The 11,673-nt window shown below is 48.4% G+C and overlaps 1 protein-coding gene and 1 pseudogene across 1 annotated transcript; one reads left to right on the forward strand and one right to left on the reverse strand.

Annotated features, from left to right (window-relative positions):
- The window catches only part of LOC100768245, a 7,408-nt pseudogene extending 5,425 nt beyond the window's left edge, over positions 1-1,983 (reverse strand).
- Positions 1,984-3,113: 1,130 nt separating this feature from the next.
- On the forward strand, positions 3,114-10,673 carry Prokr1 (prokineticin receptor 1). The gene is made up of 2 exons (XM_027428666.2): positions 3,114-3,598; positions 9,977-10,673. Exons 1-2 carry the CDS (start codon positions 3,114-3,116, stop codon positions 10,671-10,673), a joined length of 1,182 nt encoding a protein of 393 aa, XP_027284467.1.
- Positions 10,674-11,673: the final 1,000 nt, after the last annotated feature.

Here is an 11,673-nt window from a genome sequence, read left to right on the forward strand (position 1 = left end):
CAGGTTTTTAGTTCATTCCAGATGTAGTCAAGTTGACAGCCAAGAATAGCCAACCAACCCAGCTGCCTATGCCCATTGGTAGCCATTTGGTGACACATAAGTCCCAGATGCCAGATATGGGTCTGCAAAGTTTGGTGTTTGCTTTTCTGAGTTCTAGTCTTGCTTTATCTTATCTTTCTTTACTGTCATCCGGTTCTCCTCTTTGGGAATGGATATGTTTATCCTATGCCAATGAAAATTAGAAATATATAACTCAAAAAACAAAGCTGGGGCTGGAGAGATGGCTCAGAGGTTAAGAGCACTGGCTGCTCTTCTAGAGGTCATGAGTTCAATTCCCAGCAACCACCTGGTGGCTCACAACCATCCGTAATAAGATCTGGTGACCTCATCTGGTGCACAGGCATACATGGAGGCAGAATGTTGTATACATAATAAATAAATAAAATCTTTAAAAACAAAACAAACAACAACAACACAACAAAAGCCAGGAGCTCACAATGAAGGGATTGCTCGAGTCTTAGAAGAGACTTTGAACATTATTGGGACTGTTAAAGACTGCAAGGACATCTGGAGCTGGAGTGAATGTGTTATTTTTGTGAGATGGACAAGAGCCTTTGGAACCAAGCATGGAGTATTCTAAGTTTAAAGGGGTAAGTTTAAAATGCTGGATACTAAGAAAATTCCTGCTTTCAGTAATTTGTGCAGTTTTATATTTTAGATGGGATCGCTGGCTGTGTTGTGATTTGTATTTAGCAGGTGGAGACCAGGTCATTCTGAACAGGCATGGGAGTGGAGGCTTCCTCCTTGCATCCATTCTCCAGAAATGTGTTCAGCTGAGGGCTGCAGAGGAGAGCCCAGGGGTGAGGTCTGAGCGGTCCTGGGTGCTTAGGTAGAGCCTCTCTGTCCTTTGAAGGCGCCAAGCTCGCGTGACCAGCCAATGGGCCAGAGAGGTGAACCCGAGGTACTCAGTGCTCAAGGCAGGCGCAAACTGTTCTCCGTGTGCGGGGTAGCCGTAGAGTTGGCGCGCAGGCGACACACGGAGTCACCCCTTCTGCATCCAGACACTTTAGCAGGCTCAACTCCAGTCCACTCAGGGGCTCATCTTGGAGCTGAGGGGTCTTCAGAGTAGTGGGTAGAGAGTGAGTGGTGGGGACAGCGGGAGTGGGAGGGAGATCCTGACTATGGGCAGGAACATCGACTGGAGGCGGAGTCAGCGCGCTGTGGGCAGGGCTGGCTTCAGCCGCTGCTCTGTGCCTCCACCGAGGTAGCAGGAACTCAGCTGCCACCGGAGCCTGGAAAGACCCCCCGCCCCCAGAAGACAGAGGGGCTCCTTTCTCTTGCTGCAGAGCTCCCGAGGAGCGTCTCGTCTTCGCCCTGGTTCACAGGTACTGACAGCCCCAAAGACAATCAGAGAACCACACATGGGGAGTGGACGGAGCCCAGACTAGACTGCCCCCAATCACAGCCTCAGGTGAAGCAGCAGAGGGTCCCTCAGGGCCGAAGCCGCAGCAGCAGAGGACATTGGGTAGTGGGCTTCTCCATAGAGCCGAGGACAGTTCCAGGAAAGACTGTGGGACAAGTCCTCCAACCGTCTATTTCCCCCCATAGGCAATTCTGGACCCTTTCTTTAAATCCCCAGTTGGAGCAGTGCTGGCCGCATTCTTAAGGGGTACCCTTTGGAAGGGATATATGCCTGGGCTCCCGGCAGGGTCCACTGGTCTCTCAGCCCTGGGTTCTGCCTCTTATATGATAGGAGCAGAGCTGGGAATTAAGCTGGCCAGGAGAGAAGGGCAAAAGTCACTGATGAGCTGTGAGATGGAGCAGGTGGGATGAGCTTCCTCCAGTGTGGAGGGACTTCAGCCTTGTCCTCTCACTCCTGGACAGCAGGATTCCTAGGGTGGGGGGGGGAGCTCGTCTTGGGAGCAACTTACTTTCTCCGTTTTCCAGGATCTCAGGTTTGGCTATCTTCTTCCCTTCTGACATTTAGGGTGCTTTCCAGACCACAATCCTCTCCCATATCCAGTTCCCTAGACTGATATCTTTATGTCTTGGGAGGGGTCTAAGGGAAAAGTCAAGGGGAGATAAAAGATTCACTGCTGACAGACCCTCTCTCCCAGCCCTGCTCTGTGGTATGCTGGATTCTGATCCAGGGTCCCCTCCCTTCCTTGGAGCTGGCCTAGAGGCCTGAGTACTGACTGGTGTGGTTCTGGGATGTAACACTGCCTCTCCAACAGCTCCGAGCTTTACAGACAGTATTGATCTGCCTGGAGGATGTTAAAACCCAGTGTGTTTAAGCTATTAACTGGAGGACACACCACTCACCCAGGGATTTTGCCCTCGGGTCTCCTTTCTAACCCTCTAGGTTAAGTGACAGCCTGTGACTGTGTCCCTGTGACCACTGCCTTGGACAAGCCTTGGCACATAATGTGCCAGTCTTAGAGAGTCACAGCAGATTTTGACATGGGTACAGGAACCTTGGTGAGGAGAAGCAGCTGCTGGGGGGCTCTGTGGAGTTCTCTGTAGAGGGTTCCGGGTTCAGGGCTCTGTGACTTTGCAGTTGTGTTTTGCTGGACCCCATGATGTGTCATTTCTTCCCAGATGTGGGAAGCAGCTATTGTTCCTGAAGAATGGGACTGCTCCACAAGGATAGCGTTCAGGCTGTCAGGCAGGGATTGGGGTTTGGAACAGGCCTCCTCTCTGTTCCACCTTCCCACATTCACAGCTTTGGCCTTTGAGGAAGAGCACCGTTTTTCAGTCTCCATTGGAGGGGAAATGGGTGGTGTTAGAGTCTGTCTCCCCAGTCCCCTAGCCTTCCTCGGCTGAGTGGAAATGTGGTTTCGCCCATCCCTTTCTTCCTCTCCATTATCTGTGTGTATGGTGAGCAGGTGGCTAATGGATATGCTCAGGGTTTCACGATGATTTTAAACTCACCCAGGTTCACTCCATCATGTAGCCAACCATGTGAATGTCTTTCAAAGGTTTAAAATGGAACTTAGATACCGTGACCCTCGGATGCTGGTTGGGAAGATCTGATTCACCAAGGAAGAGCCAAGAGCCTTGGAGGCGCTGCTCCAGAACAGCTCCCAGTGGTGTTCATGCCACCACCTGCCTGGATGGAGCCCACCGTGGGGGCTCTGGGTGAGAACACCACAGACACGTCCACCAGCTTCCTTTCTTTAGTTAATGCCCGAGGAGCCCAAGCTGCTTCCTTTCCGTTCACTCTCAGCTATGGTGACTATGACACAGCCTTGGGCGAAGAGGAGGATGTGACCAAGTCTTGGACTTTCTTTGCTGCCAGGATTGTGATTGGCATGGCTCTGGTGGCTATCATGCTGGTGTGTGGCGTCGGCAATTTCATTTTTATCACCACCCTGGCCCGCTACAAAAAGCTTCGAAATCTCACGAACCTGCTTATTGCCAACCTGGCTATCTCGGACTTCCTGGTGGCCATTGTGTGCTGCCCCTTTGAGATGGACTACTACGTGGTTCGCCAGCTCTCTTGGGAGCATGGCCATGTCCTGTGTGCCTCTGTCAACTACCTGCGCACTGTCTCTCTCTATGTCTCCACTAATGCCCTACTGGCCATTGCCATTGACAGGTGAGTGCCACAAAGATGGACACAGAGAAAGGGTGTTGGCTTTGTCCCTTTCTCCTGTAGTTGCATGTTGATGGGACCATGGGGACTCAAAAGCCCACTGGCCGAACACCTAGCCTTAGTCAGTGCGGGAGGCAGCTAGTAGGAAAATCTTTGATCATTATCTGTGGATGTTCTCCTAGATATGCCTGATCACAGCTTAGACGGGTAGGAGGAAGCATCCAGGGGGCGGGGCTAAGTTATAAGGAGTTACTTCTTGGATAAACATGAAAATCTGGAAGGAATTCCCTATCTCATCCAGTTTTCCTCTATTAAACTATGATATCTTAGCACTAACTGGTTTTTAAAATAAGATTGAGGGAGGTGTTTTGAATAAAAAATGTGTGTGTGGGGGGGGGACAGAAAGAGCATGTGGTTGCTTACTTTTGTTAGTGTTGTCTTAATCCCATTTTACTTGACTCTCATCATGCTACAGTACAAGACCTTCTCTAGCGATGAAGAGTGAGGTCAGAGAGAGCAACTTCTGCATGTCTTTCTTATCCTTTGATATTTCACTTGGTATAAACTTGTGCTGATGAGCCAGGATCACCATGACTTCAGGGAGTCTTTGGAAGCTTCTTCGTGCATTTGACTCTTAAGCACGAAGCACCTTGTTATGGTCTATGGACAGCTACCCCGAGGGGCTAATCAGACTTCCATGTACCTTGACACAGCTTGTGGTCCTCTTCATCCAGAAAGTCTAAAGCACGGGCTCTCCTTGTTCCACGGCCTCAGGGCTCTGGGGTGTTTGACCTGGGCTCAAAATCAGAGCAATAGAGCAGGTTTGCTGGCAGTACAACTGGGGGTAGGATGGCCTGTGGAAAAAGATGAATTTCTAAGGAAAGGGATAGCAAAAAGTCTGGCCCTGAGACCACTGAGGGGCAGAGCCCATCCCTCTTTCCCCAGAGAAGGATGTCAGAGAGTCAGCAGCTGATGGGTCCTTGGTCTGTCACCCATAACAGGCATGTTGAGGTCCTCAATATAAGTCACCAACCTTGGGGCATTTGCCCCACTTACATAATCAAAGAATCCAAATAACCCTAGCAGAGGGTAGTGTCAGCTAAGGTATCTGTTTCCCAAGTGACTTTCAGGGATGCCCAGGGCAGGCTCCTGCAATTTTGTCTCTGGCATTCCCTGAAAATGGAAATGCTGCCTTGTCTCTTACACAGGAACAGGACAAAACATATGGGGTTATTTCCTGGGCTTTCATATTAGTGACACAGCTTTGCCTAGGAGATGCTCTTGGCCACTAGAAGTAGGATAGATTGGAGCCTGCCATGACAAAGTCCTGGTTCTGTATGAGATCCATTCACCACTGAGGAGGCAAAGAAGCCAGGATAAACCAAGGAGTACTGAAATACTATTAACAGGGATGTTGATCAGCTATGATGCAGGACCAATATCCTCACTACAGCTCAAGTGCATATCCCATTTTCATGCCAAACAGCTGCTTTGAAAAATGGTATACATCTCACAGTGCACACTAAGAAAAATAATCAGGTAATGCTCTGCTCTGGGGAGAGCTGTTGGTGCTCTGAGTGGGCTTCTGATTGGAAATTTGCACACAGATGTGGGAGAAAGCCCCAGGAGCTGGCTAGGCCTTCCTCAGTCTTAGGTGACTCACTGCCCCAGCACATTAAGTTTTTGTTGTTTAAGTTGACATTTGTAATCTTTGCCCCAGATGGTTTTTATTTTACTGTGTTGCTGTCATCTAATTTCAGTTTTGTGGCTCAGTAGTCATTAATTTTTTTCTTGTGAGCTGTTCAAAACACAGTGATTTTCAAAACACAGGTTTGATTTTCTTAGCTTGGGGAAATTACATCTTAACCTCTGTCTAACTAACAGACACCTTGCCATTAGAATGTCTTTATTCTGTTTAATGGAATTTCTGCAGGAATAGTTAGTGTGTACTTGGTTTGAGTCTGTTGGTGCACTCCACTCACTGTGGGGCTTTCCCCTGATTATCGGTTATGTGCCCTCTTCCTGCCTCAGACTTTGAGGACAGTCAGAAAATCTAACGTACTCGGTTGCTTTGAAGATGGAATGCAATCACATCTACAACAGAAATCGTATCTTTTTATGTCTTGGTATTTTGAGACTGGGTCTCACTGTAAAGCTCAGGATGGCTTTGAACTAACTCATAATCCTTCAGCCTCATGCATCAGAATGCTTGGATTATAGGTGTGTGCTGCCATGCTTGCACAGAATAGTGTGAAGTCAGAACAAGCATCCAATAAGAAGTGGATATCGTGGCTCTTAAGTTAATATTAAAAAGACCACAAGTGACAACAAGACTGAATAAACTAGAGTGTCTCCAGTGGGCTAAGTGTTGTTTTTATAATGTTTAAATCACATAGTTAAAGAGCTGGGCTATGAAGCATGATCTCACAGAATAGTTTATCTTCTACCAGTATGGATTCAGTGTTTCTGTTCTTGCTTTCACTGTCTTCCTAGGCATCAGGGCTGGAAAGTTTCTCTCATCCCGGCCAGTCTCTCTGTTTTTAGAGCATTTCATCAGTTGTCCTGGTCACACTTGTTCCTGCACACACTCACTTGGCTGGATGGTCCTAGCCTCCTCTACTTTTAATCTTCTGTTTATAGTGTCTCTTGGTTCTTCCCAGCTGCCCCTGTCAGATCCATCCTAGCTTTTATTCACTCAAGCATACATGCATTCTTTCAAGGAGAGTGTCTATGCAGAATGACTACTCAGTGTCGGGTACTATTCCAAAGGCTGGGGATGTAGTGGTAAACAGAACAGAGCATCTAGTCCCTGACGAAGCTATACCAAGGGACGAAGAGAAAGAACTCTGTGAGGCAAAGAACTATGCAAGGTGATTTCAGAAATGAAAAATACAAACGACAACGACAAAACCAAAGAAACACACCAGCAGAAACACCAAGAATGACTGAGTAAGAGAGATAGCTTAAAAAGTCAGGAGAGGTGTCTCTGAGAAGATATTCAGATGACTCAGGAGTGACTTGGAAGGGTTCATTTTTGTGAGGACTGAGAGAAAGTGTCTAGGATAAAAGGGCTTGTAAGCATGAAAGCCCCCAGGCAGGATCAGACTTGATGGATTCCAGGAACAGAGAGAAGACTTTTCGACTTAAGGGAGGTAAGCCAGGCTGTAGGCGCTGAACCTTCTTGAACATAACTTTGGTATCTTGCTGAAATAACTGATACATATTCCAAACCTTGCAAGCTGAGGACTGAAGTGAAGTATCCTATCAAAAGCAGCACACATAACTTTCTGCAGGGTTCAGCCCCAACTCTCTCACTGCATTTCCAGCATTTTATTGCTTAGTCCCATTCTGTATTGCAGACTCAGGCTAAGTGAACACATCTTTGTCCCCTTTCCCAAAAATGATTGTGGTCCTTTTGACAATTCAAGTTTTTGTTCACCCAGTACCAAACCATTGACAGGGTAATGTTTTCTTAAAGTTATTAAAACTAGGTGCCCTAAATTCACAGATGGCAAGAGTGAGAAAAGGTGTAGACAGGGAACTAATACTGGCAAAACGGTTAAATAATAAGCCAGGGTTATGTTTACAATGAAGCTTGAAGAAGGGCAGGGTGCAGTGGTGCAGAGGAGACTTTAATGTGGTCATCAACAAATGATCAACAAAAGGTCTTCTAGGAGGCCAGGGCAGTGTTTGAGGAAGCCAGGAGGTGGGATCCTTCCAGTGACTGCAGAGCCGTGGGGAAGCATGTGAACCAGGGACCGAGTCTTCAGAATACTGATCAAAAAGGATGGGGTCATATTTCAGAAGATATAAAAATCCACCAGACGATGACAACCTGAAGGAGTTGGCAAGATCCTGCAAGAAGTCCCCACCCCCACCCCAGCCCCTGGGCAGGGCCCCTGGGCCTCCTCTTTGATGTGGAAACAGTCGCACTGTCTTGAGGTATCTGTAACATTCTGGTCTGCTGCTTATGAAATGTTAGGAGACTCCTCTTCCTCTGGCCTGGAGTGCCAAGGAAACCAGCCAGGTTGTGTGTCTACTGGTGTTGAGTCATGTTGTCCAGGCTCTGAAAGCACAGATGTCCCTGACAAGCTCATCAGTTGGGGTCCGTTATCCATGCCACCAGCGCCTGATAGCATCTACAGCATTCTCATGCCAGACCTTAGATGGTGACAGGCTTGGAGTCCCAAACTCTGCTGAAACACCACGGTTTTCATACCACCACTGCGCTCTGGCAGCCTATATTTGCCATTCTCTGGCATCTGTTGGCTTTGAGTGGATCTGAACCTAAACTACTTTAGCTAAGGACACAAAGCAAGTGAAGCCATGCTCATAGAGAGAGAAATGTTGCTGCCAATGGTCTGATTGCCTCAAGGAATGGTGTAGGTAGAACACAAGTCTGTGGTAGAGAGAAAAGAATTGGCTGCTAAGGTTTGGTGGAGGTCAGGGAGAAGGGGGCATGCCCCAACCTGCTGGGAAGGGAGACAGCAAATGGAGTATCAGAGAGAACACAGGGTTTGTGGAAAGACGTGGGTCAATGGGTTTTTGACAAGTCATTCCACTTCTCCGTGCTTCAGCTGGTCTCTCCAGCAAATGGACATCTTTGCTCCCTTACTCCTTCGGTAGGGTTGAGATTACCTAAATGAAAGTATGGGCTTGCTATCGTAAACTTAGTACTAACATAGAGTTGCAGAGCCAAAGCTGATGGAAATCTCAGCAACAGTTTTTTGAGCTTTTTTCATGTATCAGTTATGGTAGTAGTCTTAACTGGGTGGGGTCATTGATTGGGTGAGGATTGACTGTATAAAATGACTAACACAATTGGAGCACTGGCATTCATCACTCTACCGGTTGTGGATGTGATGTGACCAGCTGCTTTAAGCTCTTGCCATGGCTTCCCTGCCATGATGGACTGTAGTCTCAACCTGGGAGGCAAAATAAGCCCTTCCAGTCTTAAGATGTTTTTGTCTGAGTATTTTAATCACAACTCAGTAACTAAGAGATGGTGTGTGTGTGTGTGTGTGTGTGTGTGTGTGTGTGTGTGTTGATGTGAACCCAGAGCTTCTGCATGCTGGACAAGTTCTCTACCACTGAGCCACACCCCAACCAGCATGATGGCTGCTATGAAGGTCCCATGAATGCACAATGCCAACAATGCACATGGTCCTGTTCCAGTTTTCCAACTCTAAGGAGTTGCCTGGCGTCCCAGGGATGTATGCTACTGGCCATCTGGGGAGTTCAAGAGGGTAGCACCCTATCCAGCTCTTAAGACTCCTGGGAGATGGAAGAGCTCAGGGGTCTCACTCCAGTGATCCTCTTGGCTCGCCCTTCATGGGATGACACCTGTGAAATTCTATCAGGAAAACACAAGAAGGGATCTCTCTTCAGATCAAAGTTCCAAGAAAGATGATCTCAAGGGGGTTGTCTACAAAGGGAACAGAATCGGCCCGGCTCTTCTTCAGGGTCCTGTCACATTGCCATCGACTGCCTGGGATCAGCTATGTGGACACTAAAGAGTTTGTTCCCAGTGTTGGTCAGTCCTCTACTCCTCTCCCATCTTTCTTCCAACTGTGCCAGCTGTGCAAAGTCTTCCGGGAAGCCGGAGCTCTCTGCACAAGTGTGCACTCTGGGAAGGGTGCCATCATGCCCCCCGGGTGACTCACAGCCTCATAAAGTGCTCTCTGCTTCCTGGACCACTGTGGTAACAGTGTAGGCTCTTTGGGAGAGAACAAAAGCAACATCTTTTACTGCCCGGTGCTTTGTGGTTAAAAAAAAAAGTCACGTGTACGCTAATTGATTTTTACATCAGCCCCATGAGAGGGGGTCTAAATGTTTTCTGTCAGGGGTCTTGTTTCATATGACCTTGAGAAAGTTCCTCATCTTTCAACAGCCTGTATCTTTCCATGTGGAAAATGAGACAAACACACTTCTCTCTCTTCGTGCAGAACAATACTTTTTAAAACCTGGAATGAAAACAAAACCTTGGCCCATGCTTTGGTTGGAAAGGGTAATTTTCCCATCAACTAATTCAAGTTGGAGCTGTCAGGCCTACTTAACTTTGAACCTTGCAGGCCTTAGGAGAAATGATGGACCAGTGCCTGACCAGAGACCTATGGGAATTATAATTACTACATTTAAAAGTAATTTCTCCCAGTATATGCCAAGTTTAAAACTTAGCTAGGAATACTATGTTCATTATCACATTTAATCTTTAAACCACCCAAATGCCTGGGCAGATGAGAAAACTGACATGGGGAGATGTAATTAGAGGTTGAGCTGAGGTTTGCTATAGAACCCTTGCCCTGTACATCTCCCTCAGGTAATGTCCAGTATCACAGACTGGCTCCTTCAAAGGCTGTCTCCTCTTCTGTGCTTGCCCAGGTACCTGGCCATAGTCCACCCGCTGAGACCGCGAATGAAGTGTCAAACAGCTGCCGGCCTGATCTTCCTGGTGTGGTCTGTGTCCATCCTCATCGCCATCCCGGCCGCCTACTTTACCACGGAGACTGTGCTGGTCATCGTGGAGAGTCAGGAGAAGATCTTCTGTGGCCAGATCTGGCCAGTGGACCAGCAGGTCTACTATAGATCGTACTTCCTCTTGGTCTTCGGCCTCGAGTTCGTGGGTCCTGTGGTTGCCATGACCCTGTGCTATGCCAGGGTGTCACGGGAGCTCTGGTTCAAGGCAGTGCCGGGCTTCCAGACTGAGCAGATCCGCCGGAGGCTGCGCTGCCGCCGCAGGACCGTGCTGGGGCTGGTGTGTGTTCTTTCTGCCTATGTCCTATGCTGGGCGCCCTTCTATGGCTTCACTATCGTGCGTGACTTCTTCCCCTCCGTGTTTGTGAAGGAGAAGCACTACCTCACCGCCTTCTATGTGGTGGAGTGCATTGCCATGAGCAACAGCATGATCAACACGCTGTGTTTCGTGTCGGTCAGGAACAACACCAGTAAGTACCTCAAGAGGATCCTGCGGCTCCAGTGGAGGGCCTCTCCCAGTGGGAGCAAAGCCAGTGCCGACCTGGACCTCAGGACCACGGGGATGCCTGCCACAGAGGAAGTGGACTGCATCGGACTGAAATAAGCCAGATGGTACCACAGCACCTGGAGGCTCCTCACCCAGAGGATGAACTTGTTTTTCTGCAGAAGGTAAAGGAAAGAGACAACCACTTAGACACACTCTTCAAGGAACACCGAAGTGTAGAATTTCTGAAAGGGATGTCTGAGACACTGTTACCAGGGGTCAGCGTTTATTGAATACCTAAGTTTTACAAAGAGTAGACACCAGTGAAAATCATTTATTTGATAAAAATGAAGTGGGGATTATAGCAAGAAAGAGAGTTTCCAAATAGAAGGTAGAGCAGGCCATGCAGGACTCACCCGAGCCACACATGGGCCTAGCTCACCCCCGGCAGTACTCTTGGGCTTTCTTTCATTTCCAGCATTAGCAAGCCTGGAGCAAGAGTACAGAAGAGATTCCCAGCTCTGCCTGTAGTCCTTCTCTACTTACCCCAGAATCCAGTTCCCACTGGGAGGGGACTCAGATGCACATGTGGATACTCCAGGACCCATGGCCAAGTTCTGACAGCCACTCCCTATGGCCACCTCTTAGGCCCAGAGTTCTGCATTAGACAGTGGGTGGGGGGCTTCTCTGCAGAATGGAGTTTGGGGAGAAGCCACATAGACTCTGGGTACCATTTGGATAGAGAATTTGGAGTTCTGAATCCTATAGGAAGGGGAAGTCTGGGCTCATGAGAACACGGTTCCCTCATGTCATAGTCTCCTCACTGCAGGGGGGAAGGAGGTGAAGAGGAGAGTCAGCTGGGACCCCTAAAAGTGTATGCAGGTTAAAAGATGGTTCTGGTCCATCTCTCAGCTTCTGTGGCCTGGACCACTTATGCTTTCCCTGGAGTTCTCATGCCTCTAGGTTTACAGAGCATAGAGCCCTTGAAGGTAAGCATAGCACCTCACTTTCCTGTTCCTGTCAGCTCTCAAACACAGGGTGTTATAGCCCAACCAGCCTATTTGATGAGGGGTTGCCTCACAGGTATGATTGGGAGAGAGATTTCTTAGCCACTGGTGCC

The sequence above is a fragment of the Cricetulus griseus genome, chromosome 8 (assembly GCF_003668045.3).
Source record: "Cricetulus griseus strain 17A/GY chromosome 8, alternate assembly CriGri-PICRH-1.0, whole genome shotgun sequence".
In the NCBI taxonomy this organism is placed as follows: domain Eukaryota; kingdom Metazoa; phylum Chordata; class Mammalia; order Rodentia; family Cricetidae; genus Cricetulus; species Cricetulus griseus.

Excerpts from the sequence above, each read along its gene's own strand:
- Prokr1 (XM_027428666.2), top strand. The coding sequence starts at position 3,114 with ATGGAGCCCACCGTGGGGGCTCTGGGTGAGAACACCACAGACACGTCC. Across the intron at positions 3,599-9,976 it reads CTGGCCATTGCCATTGACAG|GTACCTGGCCATAGTCCACC; the intron begins GTGAGTGCCACA and ends GTGCTTGCCCAG.